We start from the raw sequence: 25257 nt of genomic DNA, 5'->3' as shown, positions 1-25257 counted from the left end.
TGCAGTATAAATGCTAAGGTGCCATAAAAGTGATAGGATTCGTTCAGTGAGAGTGGAGTCTAACTCCAGAGACCCCCCTGGTGAGCGGAGCACAGCCAGTGTCAGACACGAGGGAGGCGGGTTGGTTCTGCCCACTGTGGGGGAGACTGTGAAATGCTCAGAGGGAGGCTGTGAACAGGGATCAACCCCTGACACTCGTGTCAGCCCCATGTGAGATGAGGAGAAGGGATGATTGTGTGTGAAAGAGACAGTATATGTGAAACAGTGTGAGTGAAACAGCGATAGTGTAGCTTCACAGATATCAAGCATATTGCAAGCAGGTAAAACTCACATGCGCTGAGCGTCGTGACTCTCTTATCTAAAGGCTATTGTGATCGGATTTGGCCAGAATGTGTGTTGGATGTATGTGGGAAGCAGAGACAGAAGGGTGCACAGATGGAGCACAGAAAGAGGATTGATCAAACTAATAAACAAATCAACAGCACACAACTACTCAAAGCTGACATTATGCTGAATCCATTTTATAACCAATGTGTGCAATATTTCAAGAGCGATGAGTGTTGGGCACGTGGTTTCCAACTGTGTTTGACCTTTCAAGGTGTGAATAGGAGCCCAATGAGTGGTCAGTGAGTGTAATGCCTACTAGCTGTTTGATCATGCTCATGCCCACGTGTGTAATCAGGACACAGCAAAATGATGACAAAGGGAAAGAAATGGCTTTGAGACCACACATTCAAGACTGGTTTTAAAGCCTGAGCAATATGGAGCTGCCCTGCATCTCACTCCAAAGAAAAGCAACCTTGGTTTTGGTGGTGTTGTTGCTAGGATACCACAAAGTCTGCTGACAAATTACTGTGCTAGTTGTGCAACAGTAGCTACAGTTAGGTTACACTGAAATCCTTCTGGATAACATTAAGTTTACACATCTTGTGTTTACTCTTAAAAGGTTAAAGCTGCATCAAGTTTTTTTTTCTACTTTTGAGGAGCAGAACAAGCTAAAAACACAACAACGATCATTGATATTGATATAATTTTTTTTTGTAGTCATAGTGAATGTGTCAGAGCAACTTTAGCTTTCATCTGTGTTGTGTTGTTGTCCATCTGACAGATTTTAAGTATACTCAATCTGCTTGAACTCGCCAACTCTAGACTGACTCTGGCAGCAAAATGCTACACCATGTTCGGTCAGTCGGTCGCTAACATTGTCTCTGCCACTGAATGTTAGGAAGGTGGTGTATAGTTATTATCCCAGCTGAAAACAGCTGCCTGCTGCCGCTGGAAACAAGGTTCCCTGTTGAGTTTCTAACTTTTAGTAGCACTATGTTTTTCTATGAGAGAGTTCCAGTTTTGTTTATTTTGTGCACACACACAAGGACACACATCTACACACATTACGTGAGTGACACAATACAGACTCTTGCCTGTGTGCCAATGAATTCATTCTTTTCCACTGATTTACAGGTGGTGGTAATACCGAAAAGATATGCAGCAAGGCACCAGCAAAAGTAACAAGTAAACATGGGTGTGAAGAATGGTGGATTTAAAATACTTTAAAATTGGCTTTGCTAATGTTTGAAGAAGAAGGAAATGGATTAAACACATTTGTGAGAGCTCAAGGTTGCACTTAAAGCATCTTGGTGAGTAACATTGAATGTAAACACGACTTTTTTTTTTTTAATTTTTTTTTTTTTTTTTTTTTTTTTTTTACATACAAGAAACCTCTACAGTGGACCTTTAATGAGATCAGAGTCTATGGCCCAGAGAACCAAAACTGTGAACTGAAAGAGGCTTAAATGCTTCGTAGAGCTGAAGAGCACTGCAGTGTTGGGTGGTAACGCTTCGCTGCGAGCACCATTTTTTACATTATACACAGTCATTTGATTGTTACAAAACTATATTAATTAGTGCTGCTTTAATGCTTTGATGAAGCATCAGTTCAAAAATGTTTAACTTTGGCCATTGACTTTAGTCATACAGCTGGCCCAGCATCATAGTACAGAGAGGTGAGATGTCAAATGAGTTTAGTGCCATTTTTCTTTCATGAGCTCTGAGGCTATCCATTATTTAACTCTGAGGGACATCAGCTGAGTCAACATTTAGGCCTTTGTACAACACGTTGGACAAGCAATGAACCAATACAGCTACTTAAGCATCAGGGACCTTCACCAACCCCCCCACTGATTAAAAATGAAAAGCCCTTCTCCAGTCATATTCAGGGCTGCAGAAACATCAAAACTAGCAGGAAAGTTTTCTCTGTGCCATTAATCACTTTTCTCTTAACAAGTAATTTTTACATTTTAGTGAATTAAATTTTTTTTTTTTTAATCTTTCATTTTTTTTAAATATTCAAGTTATTTCCCATAGGGAGTCTTAGTATAGCCATGCTTGCACATCGATTCAAGGTCATGTACTTCATGAATTTGATATATTACTACTGTTTTTCAATATTGTTTAGAACTGACAACATCTCAAATCCAATTTCAGCAGAGCATATCCACTAATACAGAAAAGGTCAGCATTTTTCCGCAGTGAGAACTCTCTCTCTTAACCTTACTGACCTGCTATTAGTATACAATCCTGGTGTGTATATGTCTGAAGCAGACAGCTAACACAAAGAGCACAGGATTGTCTAAAACATAGCTGAACAGCCTGCACATGACTGCTTCACCCTGCAGCCTGAGGGGATTTTTTCTGTGAAGGCAAAGTGAAGCTGTTTTTGTTTGTGCTAGTTGTGGCCGTACATACTGAAAGGCTATTACAGGAATCAAACCCACAATATAGTGGAATTGCACTGAGTGTTTCTTTACCATATGTTGCTTTAGAGCTGACTTCACTCAAGCCCCACAAACGACTGGTTAGTGACTATAGCTTTGTATTCGGATCACAGTTTGTTTGCCTTTGATAGGAAGCATTTTGAATTTGATTTTGAGGTAGCAGACTGACTCAAAAAAAACCCTTTGTCAAACTGTCAAAGTCTTTGATGTTTCTGTTCAGTGTACAACTTATGCCTCACAGAAGAATAAGACCAGGTGAAACCGTCTCTGACGTAAAGTGGTGTGACGTTTGTGGGTGCTAAAACTCGCCTTACAGCGATCGGGTCAAAAATGACTTTTCCCCCCTTCACAGGAGCCTGTTCTGTATTCCACTGAGAGGTGTCATAAAAAATGAAGAGAACATGAGAGCTTGAGCATGAATGGAGAGCTACAGTGTTGTCAAACCCCATCAACTGATGCTGGTGCAGTTGAGAAGGAAATACAAATGGAAAAAGGGCTTATTTCTTCAAAGGTGATCGTCATCACTCTAGTGGTTTCACATCCTGCTTTGGGAGTTACTTGGCAGTAGCTTTACGTACAATACTAGGGCATTTCCTGCGTAATACTCATCCACTGGAGAGAGGAATAGGGGGAATGATGTGTAAAAATAAAAAGATAAAAAGAAAAACTGCAAGCAAGTAAAAAATATGAATAGTTAAAGTTAATTAAATGGCAAAAGAAGGAAGAACAGTAACAAATAAGATGTAGGTAGGGGAAAAAAACGTTCCTTATTAGTCTTGTAGAAACATGAAAAACAACTTGACAGTGAACATGTAAACCACTCACAAATCTGGCTATGCATTGCTTTTCCCTTTGGCCAATTACCCAGCAATGGGTAGATGTATTACTAGTATTTGTATCACTAGTTTCTGAGAGGTGACTCGTGGTGTATGCACATTTTCACACCACTAGTTCATTCAAAATACGAAAACAGAGTCATGTCATGTTCACCAATCTGCTGCTTAAAAATGCTGTCTTTGTTTACTAATTGATTTCAACCACTTCTACTTTGCTGTTCACTTTCAACTGAACACCTATATATGTTTCAAATTAAAAGCTGACCAGGAAAGGGAGGAATTATGTCCTCTGAGTCCACAGAAGACTTTCTATGTAAAGCATCTAAGCAGGAAGTGTTGGCTTTCATTGATAGTAGCTTTCCAGCAAATGAAAAAACAGCAAAGTAGAAGTGACTGGATTTAACTGTTCAATAAGACACTGCGGGGAAAACCCAAGCAACAGAATGGTGGGTATGGAATAACTCTAATGTTGCACTGATGGAGTTAGTGCTGTCTAATGTGCATTACATTAGCCTGATTTTATCAAGGCAATGGGTAAACAAGAATAAGAGTTCAGGTTGCATTAACAAAAAAAGCATCAGGATCAAATTTAAAAAATCAGGGGGCTCCTCAATAAAACATGGTAAAATATACAAATATAAACTGTGAAGATTTAAAATAAAGACATGTCTCCTGGCAACTCTGCACAGTTGAGGTCAATAAAAAGTGCATCATTGTGGGAGAGCTCATGCTAGCCTGAGCGTGAAGCACCACGAACACACACCGAAAAAACTCTCCACAACACAGAGGACAATGGATAAGCTGGCTGTGTCTCTGTACAAACCTTCAGCCAAAAACTAATTAAAGTCTGGTGGAAGATACAGATGTGCGGGGACTGTGTGTGTGCGCTTTGTGTATGTGCACTTGGCCTGTGTCTGACTCTCTGTGGCAGGCTGTTTAGGCATGTGAAGAAAACGATTATTAACTTTTAAAAAACAAACTGCGAGAAGTAACCAGCGTCATTAAAAGACTGTCAAGGCGCGTTTCAACTTCAACACCTCACGGTGCTTTCCAACAAGATGTTTTTTTCTGTTGAGATAAAACAGTTACTTACTTCCCCTAAAACCAAGCCTCCCAACCAACTTAGTTTATGAGTGTCATTTTACTCTCCCCCGCACATAAGGAGGAAAAAAAAAACCTGAAAATCCACTGCTGATTGTTCTGTGAAACTACTAAAACTTTGGATATGACATCCTCATTGAGCGCTAATATCAATCTGAGAGTGCGTGCCTGAGAGCAAGAGATGTTCTGCGCTCAGTCGCTCAACACCCGGAGGTTTATTGAAGAAATGTGGAGCTTTAAATCTGCCAAACTACTGCCGCTTTGACTGTGAGGGGAAACAAAGGCAGAGAATTATACCTGCAGGATGGAAAACAACATAGAGAGGGCTGAAAAATAAGGAGGAGACAGACAGGAAGGCAGACAGAGAGAGACAGACATGAAGAAAACAGGATAATGATCTCTCCACACTGCAGCCTCCTCAGAGAGAGAGAGACAAACAGGAAGGAGAGAGGTGTTTTTTTTTTTTTTTTTTTTAAGATGGCTGTGGAGTGCCACTTACTTCTCGATGAGGTCTAACGTCACCCCTGGCACCAGCTTGGCACTCTTCTGCATGCAAAACCTGCAAAAAAAAAAAAAAAAAAAAAATCACAGACAGGGAAAAGTTGCAGATAAGCGTTGGAAGGAGAACAAGAAGTGCTCACAGACTATACGAAGCTATAAAAACGTTTGGCCTCTACAGTACAAATTTTATGACCTACGAGGGAGACAATCAACAGATAAACCACTCAAATGAAAAACGAAAGCTTCAAAGATTACAACCACTGAGCACTTTGATAAGTGTATTTTGGCTGAGTTACAGTCAAAGGGGGCGGGGGCAGGCAGCGGAGAGCGCAGTCATATTTCTGAAACGTCTGGCATGGGGGTTATTGTTTACTGTGCGTGGTTAGCTCTGACAGGTCGGGCCAGCTGTAAGTCACAGCAGGTCGGCATTCAGAGCCGCAACAGATGCACAGCAATGCACCGAGCTCACAGCGGGGCATCACACACCTGGAGGAGAGCAGGTGTGTGTGTGTGTGTACGCGCATACATCAGTTACACATCAACTGAAATAGACATTAAGTAAAGGAAGACTTCAGCTAAAAGTTTACACATCCAGCAGGCATGAAGCACATTAGCATTCATCTGGAGGCATGTTTCTGGCCACCTGGTGTATGTGACAGTTCGATATTCACTCTCCCTTCAGCTGTTCCTGGTGCTGATGGCGGAGGGGGGGCAGAACACATGCTGGGACTAATAATAGCAACGTAATAAGCAAACACTGTTTGAAGGAGTGAAGCATCAGTTGGATATTTAGCTAACCCATCGCTTAAAGATAAAAGACTGTTAGTCATGACTGAAACGGTTCTGACTGTGAAAACTAGACACACTTAAAGGCACAGTATGAAACTTCTGCAGCTAGGGGTCTCTCACTCAAAACAATACAAAAGATGGCGTTGGCTGACATTGTGAAGTAGTGTGGAATCATGGGAGTTGTTTTCTTAACCACCAATACATATATTAAGCTTCTCCTGGTTTGCATTCCATCAGTGTCAATTGTTAAAGAGGTTTTTAGCATGAGCTGAATTATCAACAGAGGTCTCCTCCTCAAACAAAACAATCAAACTAGGTGATTATAACCAGTAAAAACACTGAATGATGCAGTTTCACGTTAAAAGTCAGTGTTTCACAGACACTGTATGGCACACAGGAGACGTCAAGAGTTGAAAACTGAGACAGCTGCTAACCTTCATTTCGATTGCTTCTCTGATAACTTATGATCCAGTCGTTTAGGAGGCTTTTAACGGCAGACTAATTATCCACAGAGGTGTCCTTCTGTCCATAACAAATAACAAATAAAAAAAATGACAAAAATCCTTCATCCAGTTAAAATGTATAGTCGAGAATGACCAAGATGTAAAAAGTGCATCTTAGGATGCTGACACACGTGCATTGGGGATATGATGTTATTGACAGGTGAGTAAATGAAACAGATCTTTACCATGATTAAAATCACTGATTTCTCTGGTTTGAGAATTGCTGGAAACATTTGGGTTGATGTAAGTACACAACTCACCAAAATATTTAACATAGGTCTATTCATTTTTAGACATTTTAATATGGAAATGTTACTTCCTATAACTTTAAATATGACAAACATATCCAATTCAATCAAGTTAAAATAAATTATAAAATATAAATTGATCAAAGTTACTCTTAGCTATTCAACCCATTATCTATGATTGGTTATTGAATATTAGTGATTCTTTTTTTCCCCCACCAACTCTTGAAACCGTCACCATGCCTGGAGGAAATTCCAACATGACAAGAGTCATGCATGGATTGGGAATTTGCATCCAACAACTGATCCGCCCTGACTGTGGCGTAAGCTATGGCACTTGAATTCAAAGGTTCTTCCTGCTGTTGGAGAATAATGAGATCCCACATGGCAGCAGTGTGACTTACTGTCTCTTTTAAGTACAGCATGGGCACTGAGTGTGCCTGGCATTCATGAAACAAAGAGGAGGTAGGACGCAACCAGGACAACTTGTTCTAAAGTCTTAATGATCGGCAACTTTTTGAATGGGAGCCACGATGCTCAAAAACTGGCTCGGTATGTGCCAGAGCTTTGCTGTGCATGAACACAGGTAGATCATTGTTTTCCCCAATACAATACAACCCAAGATCACTCTACATTCACTTTTGAATTTCAGTTAAACCACAGATTAAATATTTTGTTTATGTTCTAGTCTGTGTTTGCTGCAAAAGGGAAAACGGTGAATCCCCAGACATAAACAGAGATGATTAACTAAAAATGGAGTCTGGCAGAAATCGACAGACGGGCCAAAGTAAACAGAGCGCAGACATAGCAAGAGGTTGCATCAGGGAGACAGTGTTTCCACCCAACCCCTGTGCAGAGAGATGTTAGATCCCTCAGGCGTGGAGGATAGAAGAAGGGAGAGATAAGGAGGGAAAAAGAAGGAGAGGAAATGAGAGGTCTTGGTGGCAGTCTGTACCACGGCACCAGTATCTGTGGTAACTTTGATCCACAACCTGCCTCAGAAAAAGCCATGTTCCTGCTCTCAACTGATCAAAAATAGACTATAACATTCTCACTATGCACTGAGATCAGATGGTCATTCTGCCTGTGATTATAATCCTAGTATATGAGCTTGTTTATTTTTCCTTATACCGAAACTATGAATCCACAGCAGCGATATGAATGTGTTTACTGCTTAGTACAAAGACATACAGATCTGTGTGGCCTAACAATAAAATAGTTCATAATGTCCCTTCAATGGCCTTATATTGTTAGATCTTCTGCCGTTAGCCGCACATTACTCCGTGACTCTCATTAACATTAAGTGTTGGGGTTACAAACTACCTTTTTGCTGTGAGTTTTCATAGTCTGGTTATTTGCTGTCACAACAAACGGACTCATGAAAGAAAGACAGCTAACAGTCCAGTAGCTAGCTCCAAACCAAGCTTGTGTGTGACAGGTGCCAATGACTCAGCAGGTGTTGAAAAAACATCAATCCAAAGTAACATCTAGTGGGGATCAGTTAGCAAGAGGAAAGTGGAAGCTAGTAAGTCTAGCTTGCTAACTTCCGCATTATCCAATCTGAAGTATTGTATTAACATTTTTAGGATATAAAAGGCTATGACACTCACCTTTGCACCATAAAACTGACCTAGCATCACCAGATCTCAAATGCCAGTCAAACACTATTATCATTACTGCCCAGCCAGACAGCAGTTTCCACTAATACATCTGAAACCAGTTTTATCCAACTGAGAAATGGAAAACTATGCACAACAGCTATGCCATTTCCTAACACAAGAAGTGTGGACAACTCAATTCTTAGTTTGACTTAAAATACAGTAAAGTTAATACCTCCACCAACCATCGACCAGTTGCAGGAGATAAGGTCACAACTTCCCCTTCTGTTCAGTTACAGCGTTGAATAATGACCAGAGGTGTTTTTGCAGAACATTATGATGTCACAGTGAACTGTGTGAATTGACCTTTGACTGTTGGGATATAAAATGTAATCGCTTTAACATTTCATCCCATTAGACATACGTGATAATTTTTGTCACAATTAGCATATAAATACTTGAGTTATGGCCAAAAACCTTTTTGTGAAGTCTCAGTCACCTTGACCTTTGACCACCAATATGTGATAAGTTCATCCTGAAGTCCAAGTGAATTTTGTACATAATTCTTGAAAATTATTCTTAAGATATCATGAGAATGGATGGACGGACAACCCGGCAACATAATATAACATTTTTTCATCTAGTGTGTGATCCTAAGATCTAAGAAGATGTAACTGATGTATAAAAGGAGAATAAGTTTATGGTACACAGCTAGCTGCTGAACTTTAACCCTGTGGCTACAGCATAGCACAGTCTCTTGTACCTTATTGCTTTCAGTCCAGCAGCTCCGCTCTGCAGTAACCACCCCTCCAAATCATTGAAATTCCTATAAATAATTGATATTGGGGAGTGAGGTCTTGCTGGTCTGTGTTAAATATCTACTGAAAGAAGTTCAGACAGATGATCAAGTATCTGCTAATTACAGATTTGTTTACACAATCAGCACCCAAACAAAAAACACATCACATTACATGACAAGTTTACAAAGTAATTTTAAAAAGCATCTGTTTTCCAGATGTGATGAGGGTTTTAGTCAGGAATAGAAACGTGGAGGAAACAACATGGAGGAAACCACAGCAGCCCAGTGGCAGGGTTAGCACATGCAGAGCTGGTGGCAATGTTGAAGAGATGGGAACATAGGACTTGGTTCATGCTTTGCACTCTAGAGATTCATCGCTGCTGCCTGTTTCTTCCCTAAGGGGCTGAATTGCAGAACTACCCTCAGATCTGCCCAGTAGCTGTAGCGTTGTCCCTCCCTTGTAAATCGCTTTGCATAAAAGCTTCTGCCAAATAAGTAAAGGTAAATGTAGTAATGCTACAGTTTCCTCCTAAATAATTTTTCCGTTCTTCACAGACACATTTTGCTCTTTCAGTCTCTGAAATAACTCCCTTGTTCATGCATTAACTACATTTGGCAGTATATCATAGACACGCGATAGTTTACTTGTTGGTGAGCAGGAAACTTGATTTTCAGACACAGTTGAGACATCATCATTTTGTAACAATACATGACTGTTCATTTTTGCATCTGTGAAATGTAACACACGTAATTGTGGAATTGATAGCAATACTTTCCAGTCTAGGAATTTTTAATGGCATAGTACTGTTCATAAATTTCAGGCTCAGACATTCAAATAAAATGCCAGATAATAAATACAGTTCATTATGTACCGAAGAGGGAGTGAATACAGACAGAGTGAGTCTACAGCCATGGTAACAGTTGTAAAGCTGCATTTAGGTAGAGAAATGCTTTGGGCTAAATGCTAAGATCAGCATACTAACATACCTACATGCTCACAATGACAGTCTTAACATGCCAATATTGTGATACCATTTTCACCATGGTAGTTTAGCATAGTAGCATGCTAACATTTGTAAATTAGCACAATTTATGAAGACTTTTCCTTAAAGTCTGAGTAAAGGTTTGCTGAAAATAAAAACAGCTGCACAAAGCACCCTTAAGTCTTAATATGTTCACCTAAGTATTTAAAGATTTTTCCTTATGTTAGTCTCATACTTAAGGAATCACCTAAAGTCAGTTAAACTGTTGCACACAAGACCTTAGCAACCAAAGAAAAAACAAACAAAAAAAACCTCCTTTCTTAACTGCAACATGACCAAGTTTATGACAGATCAAGAAAATGAATGCATCCAGAGAAGAGATGGAGAACCCACTGGACACCCTTAAGGATAAGGAATTGATTTTACATTACAGATTTGACTGGCAGTCAATTAATGATTAATAAGACCATCTAAAGTTGGATCGCTCTGCTCTCCACAGCTGTGCTCTTCCAGCTCCTTCGTTATTAATGAATCCTCAACAGTTTCAGATTACGGATCTTTCCTGTCAGGTATAGTTGGGGTATTTCAACGTCCACACATGAGCAGTGTGCCGGGTCAGTTTAACCACTGTGACCGTCTGCTGAACAATGTGAAGTTCCTGTCAAAACAACAGAAGGATGAGATAGCAGCCTGCACCTTCAATGTTGCCTGCTTCCCTGAAGTGATAACAGGTATCACTAATGCCAGCAAAAAAAACAGTCTCCATGGCAACAGTACAATTTTTACTGCTGTAAAATCTCCATTAGTGATGTAAATTACTTAACTTTTTTCCTTAACTGAGGAAACCTTTAAGAGATTCTGTGCAACACCCTTAGATAAGTTCCCTGGAGCTGTTTCATGGCAAGATAAAGCAGTGAAAATGTTCAAAATAAAGTGTACACTTAATCTGATATTAGCTTTTTTCTGTGGGTAGTTTTTAAAGTGCCTAAAACACATTTTTGCATATGGCCACGTCCACAGGAGCACATCGCTGAGCTCCTGCGCTGGTGCTCCTGGTTGCTTCTCTAAACTGGGAGCACGCTGATCCGAATCTACTGCAGGTAACGCACTGTCTATAGATAAGTACCTCACACAACAACACATCAAATAACCCAAACTATCACTTTAAGTCGTTTCTTGCAACTGGCCCCTTATAATAGATAGATAGGATACTTTATTGATCCCCAAAGGGAAACTGCAGGCAGGTACATGCTCTCATAATGGGAGTTGAACCCGGGCCACCTGGGTGAAAACCAGGAATCCTAACCACTAAATCGTCAACCTGCTGGAGGCACTAGTTGAACCATGAATATCAAGGGCCCAAATTGTTTGCCAGTCCATGCAGTAGAAGTTGATATATTTCACTGAATACTTGACAACTTTTAACCAACTAGTGGTAGAAGAGCAAAAGCTATTTTCAAAATAAGCTTTTATTGTTATGACAACTACTCCAATATCTATGGTTGGTGAAGTAAATGCTCCTGCAATGAAGAGAACACTGATAAGTTGACAGATATACAGAAGGGCTGGAGTCCAGAAATGAGGAAGAAATTGAGGGATTATTACAAACAGAGAGCAAGGTGGCCAAAGTTTAATTGGATTGGTGAATAAGAGGGAGAGAGTGTGTGGGTGCTGAGAGGAGAGGGTAGGAGTGGGCTTGTACATATTAAACTTTGAGGAGGAAAATGAAGTGGAACTTGTGTGAGGAAACTACTATACTGCTCCCAGGGTGGGTAGGTGGAGGAGGAGCGGGAGGAGCAGAGCGTCTCCTCTGGTCCCTGCAGGGCCGGATCTACAGCTCATTACTCCTTCAATCAGCCTTCCTGTCCCAAGTCACCCTCTCTATCAGTCATGAGCTGGAAGGGCTGCTGGGTGATCTCAAATCTAATCTGCTGGCACTTACCTACAATATATATGAGATATATCCCACTTTGTGTTCTATGTTCTATGAAACCATCACACTAATAAATATGAGGAAGACGGTTTATTCGCATATTTTGTGACCAAGAGGAGCTGTGATTCTTATTCTTTCATTTTTCACATTTTTTTTAGTTAAAATGATAAATAACAACAGTACAGTACAGTATTGGAAATTCTGGCAGCTAATGGGCACGACACAATGTCTTCACTTCAAAATGTTAAATGTCTGTTTGTGTAAAATCCTTTTTGTAATACAATATATGGAAAAAAGACTGAGAAGAAAAGAATATTTGCATTTCCACTGCATCTTACCACATTTCTCATTGTTACATAAGCTCATAACAAGCTGCTCATTAAGTGGCAGTGGGCTCCTAAGCTCCAGTACAACTAGTCGTTTCAAAGCAAACATTTCTAATGATGATACATAATGATTAATGTGCTCTCTTTGATCATTAAGAAGACAACTGTTAAGACGGAGAGGGTCCTGTCTGACCAGCGTAGAATCATTCTTCATAACTGCTTTCATTTCAAATGAACATCAAAGGAAAGTGCTAGTGCTATACTGGACACATTATCCTTTAAACGAAATATCCAAAACATTCAGTGGTGTTGACCTTGCCTACAGCACAATTCACTCAAAATGGAAATCCACCCTAAAGAATTCACGTAATTTCCTTGACCATGGCACTGCTACATTTTTAATTTGTGAATTTTAATAAGTTTCTGTTTCAGCTGGACAGAACAGAGACACGGCGAGGTTATGATGTCATCCAGAGACAAATCATGGAGCGACTCCAACAGTGAATAATTGAGACTACGACAGCAGCCATGGTGATTTCTCAGGGATGGAAGAACATTTTCTGAATCACAGCTGTAAGTCTGACACTCAAAATTAACTCATCTGGATATATAGTAATCACCAGATGTCACCTAATCATTACTCAGGTAGACTAATGTAAGACTGATTCAACTGTTGAAAGCAACACATTCATTCTGCATCCCAGGGAAACTTTATATACATATGGGTAATTGTGGAGATTTAAGTAACACAAAAACACAAAACTGCAGTATAGAAAAGCCAAAGGTTTGTTTGTTGTAATTTAAAAACTGTCTCCATAACATAGTTTTTCCACCCGTGAGCAGAGACAAGTTTATTTCTCAACTGTAAAATGTCCTCCCACTCAATACCCACAGTTCTCTTATGATCGAATTAAGGAATCCTTATTAAAAATCTTTATGCTCTGTGTTCTTATGTTGTTCATGAGTGCTTCAAAATTTCTATTTCTTGTTTGTACTCAGGCTTTCGTGTGAAGATACTGTATGAGCTCCCGATTATGCCCCACCTACCTCCCTATGCTCAGTGTGTATACACACTCTGGCCAGCAGGTTCCTGTTAAAGCTGCACTCTGGATGCTACAAATGGCAGCTTCAGTATTTGCCTTTATTAATGCCAGGCAACATACTAAATTCATTTCATATTTTTTTGTTTCTATGGAGTTGTAAAATGTTAAAAATATATCAAGACAATCTAGTACTACTCTGCTGAATCTATACTTCCTGTCATACATTTAAATTCTGACACAGAACCATTTAATACCCTTAAGACTAATTTGTTACTTGTCATATTGGGCAATATAAATAAAATTTGACTTGATAAGTAAATAATGCAAGATCCACCCTTGTTGGTATTGTACTTTAGCGATACAAAATATCTGGCAGTCCATCTGGTTACCCCAACTGTTTTTGAAGTAAAATTCTGTTGTTATGACAACTACTCCAAGTGGGTGCCGAACTTTGGGATGCACCAACATCTGTGGCTGGTGAACTAAATCTTCCTGCAATGAAGAGAACACAGATAAGTTGACAGAAGTACAGAAAGGCTAGAGGCAAGAGATGAAGAGGAAATTGAGGGATTATTACAAACTGAGAAACTTGAATTTGGATTGGTGAATAAGAGAAAGTGAGTGTGTGGGTGTGAACCAACTGAAATGCAGTGAACCTGGGACTTCTGAGCATCTTTGGTCTTGGGGCAGTTGCCCTCTTTCTTGTGATCCAGCCTTGAGCTTGGGCAGGGGTGTGCTATAAGTGTTCTCAACCATCAGCATGTTATCATTGTCAATTTAACTTGTGTACACATAATTCTTCAGCATTTAGATCAAAGCACCACTGTGCCAGCATCACAGCCTGGTTGTAGCCTCTAGTTAAAGAAGAACAGAAGGATTATCTGGGAAAACTTAACTAGGAGACTACAGGGTGCATCACCTATGTAATTAGCCATAATGGCTTAGTCCATACAGCAGTGGCTCAGTTTCCAACCTGTGGCCCTTGGCTGCATCCCTCATCCCCTCTCTATCTCCCTTACTTTCCTGTCTCTGTCTCTCTCACTGTGGCTATCTGAATAAAAGCAAAACATGTCCAATATATAACTTTAACAGAAACTTTAACTATAAAAAAAACAAACAAAAAGCAACACAATATTACAACGATCACATAAGGGCAGATGAATAATTTAGCTCGTAATATATTATCAGCATTTGACCTTTGATTACCATGAGGTGCATGGACTGTTCCAGAAACTGGATCCAGCAGTGTGAAGCTTCCTCCCGATCAGGCTGTGCAGCATTTTTAAACTTGCTCAAAAACTAATGTGTGACATCAGCACACGATCTGAGCTCTCAGATGTACTTTATGTTTGAGGGGGTTTTCTGAGGTAAACCTGCTGCTCTCCTCAAATACACAAAGGCCTCCAGGTACTATACAGCTCAGATATATGCAGTGTTCCATAACTGTTTCCTCTGTGGTTCACCCTACATCAAGACAAGATGGGTGTGTCGACATTTTTATACATAATTTACATTTCAGTTATCAAAGCCACGGCTCCATAATGACAGCAGAGTGGTGTGTGTGTGTGTGTGTGTGTGTGTGTGTGTGTGTGTGTGTGTGTGTGTGTTGTTAAGGCAGTAAATACCAATTACAAGTGTTTAATTTTCCTCATTATGCCTTTAGAAGCTGGAGACTAAAAGACAGAGAACAGCAACGTGTCAGAGTGTGTGTGTGTGTGTGTGTGTGTGTCAAGATGTGGTCATGTGAGCCCTCGCTGCTACGTTTCCATTAAAATCTGATCTGTGATCTTGCTCTCGAAGGTGCACATACTGTTTACAGCACATACATGAAGATAATGAGACGCTACTTGAGCTCACTATCGAACCTGTCAGAGCTGAGCAGCAAGGCTGAAAGACTCACATGTACATATCATCATCAGCATTAACAGCATGTATGTGCTGCCTGCGTACAGGTGCATGCGTGATTATTCATTTACATGCAGGAGAACACAGCACCCCAGGGGCAGGGTTAGCATGGGTAGAGCTGCTGCTGTTGGTGCAATATTGAAGAGATGGAGGGAGGCACTTGCTGAGGAGTTGGCTCAGCCTGCTTTGCATTCCACAGAGATTCATCGCTGCTGTCTGCTTCTTCCCTAAAGGGCTGAATTACATAGGTGATGCACCCTCACATCTCCTTGATAAGTTTCTCCTTGATAATCCCTCTATTCTTCATGAGCGGCCAAATTCGGCTGCTTAACTAGAAGCTACAACCAGGGTATTTGCTGCAGGAGAATGTCCCTGGTGCTGGCAGGGTGGTGCTTTGATCTTAGTGTGCTCACACCTTAAACTGACAATGATAACATGCTGATGTTTAGCAGGTCGCCATCTCTTGATGATTACAAATAAACACAAAGTGCAAGTAAGACCAGCACGAATGTCATTAAACCAAAGTATTGGAGAAATGTTTAAATTCATCCTGAGGGGAACATGAATGTCTGCACTAAATCGCATTGTGATCCTGTCGTTGTCATGACGTTTCACTTTCACTTCACGTAAACCTGCTCGTGACGCTTAAGTAAAAGTCAGGTAATCTCGAAAGTTATGACAATACATTGTCTGGGAACCGTAAATATCATGACTGTCAGCCGCAGTGGGACTGTTACTTCATTTGAATTTAGAGCTACTGCTGCTAGTGACTTTAAGACAATCAAAATTCAGTGCACTACAGTGGGGGATGTTTGTACATTTGATCTGCTGCATGTCCTCTTTTCAGTAAATGAGGCAATTGTTGTACTTATACATTAACTAGCTTGTTGTGCTGAACAGATAATCTTGACACCAAAACATCTGAGAAGCAGAGTGGAAGCATTTTTGATTTGACACCAAACGTAAGGCTGTTTGCTGCCTTTGAAAGATGCAGCTGCATTATGACAACAATTATGCTACATGGGTTGTTTGAAATAATTCAAATTAATAAGGTGCTATTTCTTATTTGTTTAAGCTTGATTTTTCACACAGTTGAGGTGTCAAGTCTAGTACCAAATTTTGCCCCAATCCATTTAGTTAGTAGTGCTGTTTCTTTCTCTCTGTTCCCCAGCAAAACCTGTCTCTATTTTCAGATGCTCACCACCTCCATCCCTCCCCATCCATGGCAGCATTGGGGAAATCCCTTGAAGATGGCGCTCCATCAGTAATGATTTTCTGCTCAGCTGAGCAATGAAAGGTACACATGCACTCATTCTGCCTGGCACTCCCCATTTCTCTTTCTCTCTCTCTCTCTCTATCTCTCTCTGTGTAAACCCCATCATCCATCCCTCAATGCATCTCATTAAAGTTTTAAAGCCAAGGTAAGCCAGCACATCAGTGAATCCCTCCATCCGCCCACCCTGCCAAACTCCACCCCAACCCTTCCTCATTTTCTCTCTGTTTCTCACTCTGGGGCCATATGAAGTTAAGGAGAAGACAGCTCGGGATGTCTTTATTTAGAAAATAACAAGCTAACAGGAGAGTCTGCAAATAACTATAGCATAGGAGGAGGGAAGAGGTGTTGCAAGGAAGCTGCATCATCCTGTGAAGTGCTCCGTGTCTAAGAGCAGGCTGGAGAGCAGGTTGATGGAGATGCAGGCCACAGCTGGCATGTTTATTCCGGTGAAGAGCCTTGGGACAATTCTCAATCAAATTGTTATTCTCTGCCAAACCTGGCAGGAGGACAGTGAATGGCAGCTGTACACTGTCTGGAATTAGTAATGTCCCTCCTAGTACACACTACATCCTGCACCAAGGCCTTGAGTTTAAAGCCTCGAACAGAGGCTACTGTGGCCATACGTGACAATTATTGGACAATGATAAATTAGAAAACGTAATGTAACAGTAGCACAAGTAGAGAAGAATCATAAAGTCGGCAAACTAACTCAGTAATGTCACAACAATTATCTAAAGTTAGCTAACATTAGCCATCATAAGCTACTGGTCATACCAGACCAAATAAGAATGTAGCAGCAAAACCCCTGATACTTGCACTTTAATTTACACTTAAACAGAGAAACTAAACATCAAAAATGAAAATTTTTTTCTGAGGAATCAGTATTTATTTCATCATTAATTTTCATCTTTCCAAGTGTAAATGAAGTTTAACTGAATAAATGAATGAATTAACAATAATTTAGTCATTTTCTCTCTTGAAGCTTTGGTCTTCACATAACATTTATGCTAAATGAGATAAGTGAAGAAATTTCATATATAATGCATGTGTTATACAGGAACACATTTCCCGTGGTTCATTACCGACCGCCAAGTTAAATTCATTAATACAAATCACTGAAGGCTGACCTCACTGAGTCCTTAACAGGAAGGATCAGTCCCAGCTTTACCTTACAAGCCACATCGTCCATTTTTGGAGGCAGAGGGTATTAGGGAATAGTTCAGTCAATATTATCCAGCAGGCTTTTAGCAACTTGTTCTCCGAAAAGGGATGTTCGTAGGGAATATCAATATTAATGGCATAACACTGAGACCTCATTATGCTGAAGGTCATGGCGGGATGTGGATTTAGAGCAGAGGAAGATAAACGAAACTCTTCAACATTTCTGGCAGAGGAGAAACATTCTTCTCGCTGTAGGACACCTCCTGAAGGCAACCTGTCATTCACACTTGCACACTTTTCAAAAAAAAAAAAAAAAAGTTATCCACCTCTTTCAAATTTTTTTTCTGAAAATCTGTTAAATCAACCCTGTGACTTTTAATGTGTGCAAAGTGAATTCAGTCATTAAAATGCAATAAAATGGTGCAGGTAAGTAATGATTTATGACACCAAAGGGACCTGGTACACTACAGATAGAGACTGTATCTGGGCAAGTGTAGTGCACGGAGGAAGAAGTGCTCACCTACATTTACTGACTCACAGGAAATCAGTGATGATTGTGTTGGTGGTGTCTTTCTCACATTCTAATTCTTTACTATAACAGCAAACATCTTGCTTTGTGGTAGCAGGATTAAAACTGGTGGCACTGTATTAATATTAATAATTTTGCTCCAATCAGCTGTTTCAGTAACAAATTACAATGTGAAAGTGAGCCAGCATGCACAACAATGGGACCCTGGAATAAAGAGATGGGTCTGTCTTCAACTTGCAAGAGAGGGGTGTAACTCTAAGTGGGTGTAAGTTTAAGTAGGGGGCGTAACTTTAAGATGTTCAAATCAAACAGAACCACATGCCAAAACGAGATGTTCTCTGCAAAATGACAGATCATGTGAGGACAATGGAAGCTGGATACAAGAGGACAAAAATGACAGTTTTCTCTATGATTTCATGAATAATTGCCACCACTCCACAGAAAATATTAGACGTATCAATTGCCATCCATCCATAGTCTACTGCTTATACGTATCTGGGTCTGTGCAGAGGCAGCAGTCTACGCAGGCCTGCCCTGACGTCCCCCGCCACTTCCTCCAGCTCTTTGCCAGTGGATGAAGTGCCACTCTTTATTGAGAGTGAGTTGCTTCATTTGGTAAGTGTATATTTTTTTTAATTACTCAGCGGTCCTACACAGCAACTAGCAGCTCGTTAGCATGGCTGCCATGCTTAAACCCCTTTCACACTGGACCAGGAGGCACACCACCATGACATAATATGATGTGGGCATAACTTTTAGTGGACGTACCCGTGAGGCAGCCAGTATTAATTTTATTATTTACACTTACTGCGAAACGTTAAAATGTCTCCCATGAAAAAGGCCTGAACAGCAGAACTTCAGGAAAAAAGATGGAGTGTCTGTAACTCCAGGTCTTAACAAAATAAGAATATATATATAAAACTGATGGCAAAAAAGACCAAAACTACAAATCCAAGGCGTTACTAAACTTTCATTCAAGTACAAACAAGACAACTCACAGGCAAACTGTGAGTTGCAAACTGTGAGTTGCCATTCAACACTGGCTGTTTCTGTTGAATAAACAAATGGTCCAGTGGTCAAATGTATACAAGTGATGTTAAAGTTTGCTTTGCTTTTTGTCTGAACACATTATTAGTCAAAGTTAGCTCACCTTTCAAACCAGGCCTTATTTTTTCAGTAATGAAATATCACTCACAAGGGCTGGTTATTATTTAATGTTTTCAATACATGTGCATGAGCTTCTGTATGGATACCACACAGTGTATTTTTTTATGCCTACATTTGTGTTAACCAAGATTTGTCAAATTCCTAATGCAGCAGTGTTAAAGTCTTAACACAAGCAGCCATCCAACAACTTAACCTAGTACAGTCTCAAAGTAAACTCTACTCAGCCTAGCACCTATGATGGCCTAAATTACTTCTGTAATCACTTCCCAGTCCTGTCAGAAATACCACACACACACACACACACACAGATGTGGAGATACAGTACATGTGTATGTAGAAAAAGAATGACATATCCATCCGTGTGTGTTTTGTGTTGACAGGGGATCGGAGGTGATGCAATCACCTTTGCCTGGGTGTGCAAGCCCCACACGCTCAGTGGGTCCCACACAGCTGACTGGCTGATGCAACTCATGTGCTCCTGCGGTTCAGCATGGAGCCCTGTCAGTACAGTCCTCTGAATGATGCATCACAGTGAACTCATTTTGCCTGAATAATTTTCACCTATGTTACTGGAGTGGCTCTGCAGGGATCACCATCCCTGCATCGCTGTGGATGATGTCGGTTTGCATTTCTTATCACAGCAGAATATTTCTCATCATAGCTGAACACTAAGCTCAGGGATCGGAGCTCAGAGGAGTGTTCGCTCTCTGCTCGGGACACATCATGGTGTCCTCAGAGTGTCCAAGCAGTAATCCAACCTGCTGCTGTCGGGCTTTTCAAGTGAATGACTGACACATCATCTGCTTGGTAAGCAAATAAAGCATTACCTAGCAGAGAACAAATCCGCAGTCTTAAAATAAACTCAACCTCTATAATGAAGACCTGATGTGAATTATAACAACCTTGAAACATTCCTTTGTTTGCATGTTTGTGTCGATTTTTAACCAAAAGTCATTCAAAGCAAGACTGAACAGATCATGAGCAGAAAAGTTGTTCAAATTCTTCCAAAGTAGAAAATTTCCTTTACTTTTTCTTACGTACTGAGAAAAACCATAACCACACAGCTGTGGTGTATAAATGTGAAATTTCCCCTCCTGCTCTTTAAAGCCTGTTTGGGTTCTTTAATGGAAAGCACTGTTTAAATGTTAACAGCTAGGAGACAAAAATCCCGTCTACCTCATTACTTCAGAGTGAATTCAGGACATACTCTGAATGTGTGGAGCAAATATCCTCGATGGAGAGAAAGGAAAGAAAGTGTGAGAAAGGAGAGACGTTACCATCGGAGGGCAATCTTGATGGGCGTGGTGAGGCAGGAGGTGAAGAGGTCTGCAGGGAGGTCAGGGTTCATGGGCAGCAGCTCGCTGGCCTCACAGGCTGCCAGCTGGATGCAGTTCTTCATGGAGGGTGGGAGGGGCATCTGGGCGAGTGGGTGGCTGGGATTGATGGCTGCCACCTGAACGCACACAACATAAAATAGCAGTGTTTGTTTACATTCAATTGGCCACCTGATCCACATCCACAAATATATAAGCATAAATAGAATTTGTCTTGTGAACGCATCGCTCCGTCCTGCCTTTTAAAAAGAACAGGCAGCCTCCACATATCCAATCAGGGGACGGTTTTAAGCTATTTGGGTCCCAGACGCAAAACACTGAATTATTTAACTGCTCCACAGCCGGACCTATTGTCTGGGGAAATGAATGACAGAGGGACAGAGACAAACAGGGAGCTGGCTGACAGACATCTTGACTTTAAAGAGGTGAAACTTGTTTGTGGCAAGTGTTTATGTCTGTCAGAGGACACAGCAGACACAGACGCAGAGAGCCTCCCTTTGTGAGTGCCCACAAAAAAAAAAAAAAGTTTGAGCACTGCAGATGCTAGAGTTTAACTTTAACACCACTGATTACTTTTTATAGTTTTGCACTCATATTATATGGAGCAGAAATTGAATTTTAGCATTGTAACAAAGGCAGAGAGCTGGTATTGTGTCAGTACTGGAAGGAGTTAAAGTTCAAGTTTAAGTTTAGACACAGCAACAGAAGCAAGGTGAGAGGAAAACAAAAGAAGACAGGATGTTGAACTTGAGCTGGAGATGAGATAAGACCTGAAATGAAAGGTCAGAGACAGACTGAAGTGCAGCAGCTCCAGACTGATACAGAAAGATACCCAGTGAAGAAAGGTGGTGACAACACAGAGAGAATAAAGACAACTCTGAGATAAACTAAAATAACTGAAGAAAAAAATGATGAAACTCAAAGTATCTCGAGACTTGAAGCGAAAATAAGTCGAAAACTACTCCAAAGTCAAAGAGTGAGTTTGTGCAAATGTTCACCAATGGCAACAGGTGAATGCATCAGCACCCTGTTACCACCTACACAAGCCTGTTGTCACTACTGTTCCAAGCTGTTTGTGTTCAGCAGATTTGGCATCTTCTTCCTGCTGCTGAAAAAAAAAAAAAAAACTTTTCTACAATTCATTTCATTTCATCACTTTTCAACTTTCAGCAGCCGACCCCACAATTCATCCATTTTCCCCAGAGTGAGCTCATACTCATTTAAAAGTATAGTATTTATTATCAGCTGACCCTTGTGCATCATAGAGCTGCTTCTATAATCTTCATTATAATATTGTGTTTACCATGTTAAAATTGAAACATGGAGATGGGAATATAAAAAAAAAAATCAACCTCACTAAAAACCAAAACAAACTGAGTTCTACTTCCTGCTTTGTTATGGTCAACATGAGACGAGATATAAAAGTCCTTTTTTTGTTTTGTTTTCCCTCTGTTGCATGAAAACACGAGGGAAATTTGATTACATAAGAAACATATGAGAGCTTTCTCCAAGTTTGCCACCTTGTGCTTCCAGGCAAAACATTACAAGAGCCTAAGACATTTTGAGAACATAATGATAATGTGAATGTTTATCGATCCCAGTGTGAAACTTTCCCTCTCACTAGCCCCGTTAGCAGGTGGTCTTCACCTGGTAAACAACCCCCTGTCTGTTCTAAGAACAGAATTAGTGTGGTATGTCGACGCTCTGGGATGACTCAGTCAATACTTGTGAGCTTGAAAAATGGAGAAGGCTTTCATATGATGTAAAACTTTAATTATATTTGGAGCTCTAGACTATTTATGTGCTCATTGGGCTGTTGTAGTGTTGATTTGCTTTCAGGGAGTTCAGTGTGGTTTCTTTCTTTTGCTAAATAGACTTTAATGAGCTGTGGGTCTTAATGGAGGCAGCAATCCAAGACTTCTCTTCATCATTGCTGACTGCTATGGCTTGTTTCTTTCATTCTGCACTCCTGCCCAAGTTTAGTAAGAAATTATTATTATTATTATTATTATTATCATTATTATTATTATTATTATTGATGTTGTTGTTGTTGCCATGGTTATTCCAAGAAAGACAGCATCATGCTGCTAGGTCATTGATAACTTATTTCATTGACAGTGTGTTTATTGATTCATAACTGTGTTAACAGCTCTGTAACTGAAAATGTCCCTGATCAGGAAACAAGTCATGTCTCATATCAATCAATCTAGAAAATCTAGACCCTCGCACTTCTTTTAAGGTTGTTTCACTGGCATTAACTCCACAATAAACTGCCTGTGGACAAAAGACGCAAACAACTAACCTAAAGTGACAATAGACAACTTTTTTTTAATGTTAACTTATTATAAAGTAAATGTTGATTGATCAGTGTAGTGGCTTTAGAATATGACAGATTGGTTCCCTATAAGCCTCACTTTCACTCTGCAATTCAGTCTGCGTAGAAATTAAGGCTCAATTTACAGCACAAAGGAAGTTTGTCAGCCAAAATGCAATGAGACCAGAAAGAGGATAGCACTTTTGTTTTCCCTGGCAGTTATCGGTAGCTTTCCCCAGGTAGCAGGTTGTATTTTTGTGAAACATTAAGCTTCAGAAAGAAGGAGCAAAGCTGTTACACAGCAAAAGTCATGGATTTAATGATGTCATCTAGTATCTGAACTGACCGTAAAACGAGATGCAGCACAAAATGTTAGATTTAACTTATCTGGTGAAAATGATTAATTGACTGACACATCATGTGTTTGTGGTAATTTTGAGCTGTTTGTTACAAAGTTACAGTTTTTACAAATTGTCATAATCAGGTGAGACTCACCACACAGACAGAGCAGAGAGCAGACGCAGCAGCTAGTCAAACACCAGCTTATCATACGAGATGCTAATTCCAATTCAGAACCAGTTTTAAATACAGATGACAAAGCTGGCGCAAAGTGTGAGGGATGCATAAATAGGCTCTGATCATATACTACACACCTAGATTAGCTGACTGTAAATGAGAATTTTGGTACAAATTGCAAACTGTTACTCTTGACAAGCTGTAGACACCCTCAACTGTTGACTGCAACAGTAAATGTGGCTTCAAGTGCTAAAACTCTTTCTGTGTTTGCAAACACTTTTGGGGCTTGAAGGCTGAGCAGGTGGAGAGGATATGAGAAATCCTCCAACTGTCTGGCACCAACACTAAAAGCCCTGGAAATCAATCTACAGTGCCAAACAAGTGCAATTATACACAAGTATACACATAGAAAACATGAGAACATATACAGTTCCAGTTTGACTGGTACATACATACAGACATACATTGCACAGTAGAGCCACGAAACAACACAAACACAGCAGAAATACACCAGCGCTACCGAATGTAGAAACTACTTCTTGGGCGTCCCAGCATGCAGTGCGTTGTAGTCCAGCATCTGACGCAAGTTGGGGTAAACCCACACTACCTGAGGCGAGCACAGAGGGGACACGCTCATCTTTGTGTGCCCTAAGGGTGAGATGAGTCAATTAGAGGATGAGGCGGGAAAACAAACCCAACAAATGATCCACAGGCTACAGGAAAACTGCTCTTTCTACTAGCAAGAAAAAGAGAAGTACTTTATTCATAAAACTGCCATGACCTGATTCAAATGTTCAATCCAGTTAAACTAATCAAACTGCAAAAAAAAAAAAAAGGCTTGTGATGAGGCACTGTGGATTTATGTAATGCCTCCCCACTCCTGTATACACTGCACACCACCTCCCCCCTGCTCTCTGCTAGTCCAATAACTCATTAGCTGACTCTATAATAAGCGGTGGAAAAAAAAGGCAGCAGCAGCTACAGCTCAGATCTCAGTGTGAGACATAATGTATTTACAGTGCTGCTCTATAAGGGCCTCTGCACACGCATGAATAAATCATTATGTTAAAAATACAGAAAGAATCATATTAATTAATGGAGGCAAGTGTGATAACGTGTGTAACTGTGCATGTGTCCCTTTTCTTCCTATCAACATGCATATTTCATTTCTCTTTGAAAAGCATGCGGGCGTGAGTGGGTACCCGATTGTTGCCATGAGGATGGATCTGTGCCAATCGTCTTTTAACATAATTCCTCTTCTTTCCCTCTCTAATGAGAATAATGTCGACAGACATCACAAACAAAGCAGCGAGCATTTCTAAAGCCTCTCATGGTGTCAAGAACAACACTGTCTCCTGAAAGAAATTTGAGCAAAGTGAGCTCCGGTAATCCTAATGGTAAATACGACAACATTGCCAGCAGAGGCTGATTAATGCCAAGCATCCACTGTAATTATCACATTAGCATATTGTAATCTCACAAATTATCATGAAAATCACCATGACAGCTTTCTTTTCTCTCTTTTCCACTGGGGATATCAAGCTACAATTTAATTGCTAACACTAATTTATGAGACTAATCCTACAAGGGGGGGGGGGGGGGGTTCAGATGGAACACATCATCA

General features: G+C 40.3%; 1 protein-coding gene across 6 annotated transcripts in view; it reads right to left on the bottom strand.

Annotated features, from left to right (window-relative positions):
* The window catches only part of rptor (regulatory associated protein of MTOR, complex 1), a 178515-nt gene that overhangs the window by 82655 nt on the left and 70603 nt on the right, over window positions 1-25257 (bottom strand). For 5 of the 6 annotated variants that reach the window (XM_071503413.1, XM_071503416.1, XM_071503415.1 and 2 more), the window contains exons 7-8: window positions 20747-20922; window positions 5211-5270 (exon numbers count right to left, since the gene is read on the bottom strand). In XM_071503413.1, the coding sequence (XP_071359514.1) occupies window positions 5211-5270; window positions 20747-20922 (236 nt within the window). The remainder of the gene's footprint in view (window positions 1-5210; window positions 5271-20746; window positions 20923-25257) is intronic. The other variant, XM_071503418.1, reaches the window with a different exon arrangement.

The sequence above is a fragment of the Trachinotus anak genome, unplaced genomic scaffold, assembly GCF_046630095.1.
Source record: "Trachinotus anak isolate AG129_WGS33_773 ecotype Australia unplaced genomic scaffold, CSIRO_AGI_Tana_v1 ptg000019l, whole genome shotgun sequence".
NCBI lineage: Eukaryota > Metazoa > Chordata > Actinopteri > Carangiformes > Carangidae > Trachinotus > Trachinotus anak.
The sequence above is the reverse complement of the archived record's forward strand: the minus strand, read 5'-3'. Positions and strand labels throughout refer to the sequence as shown.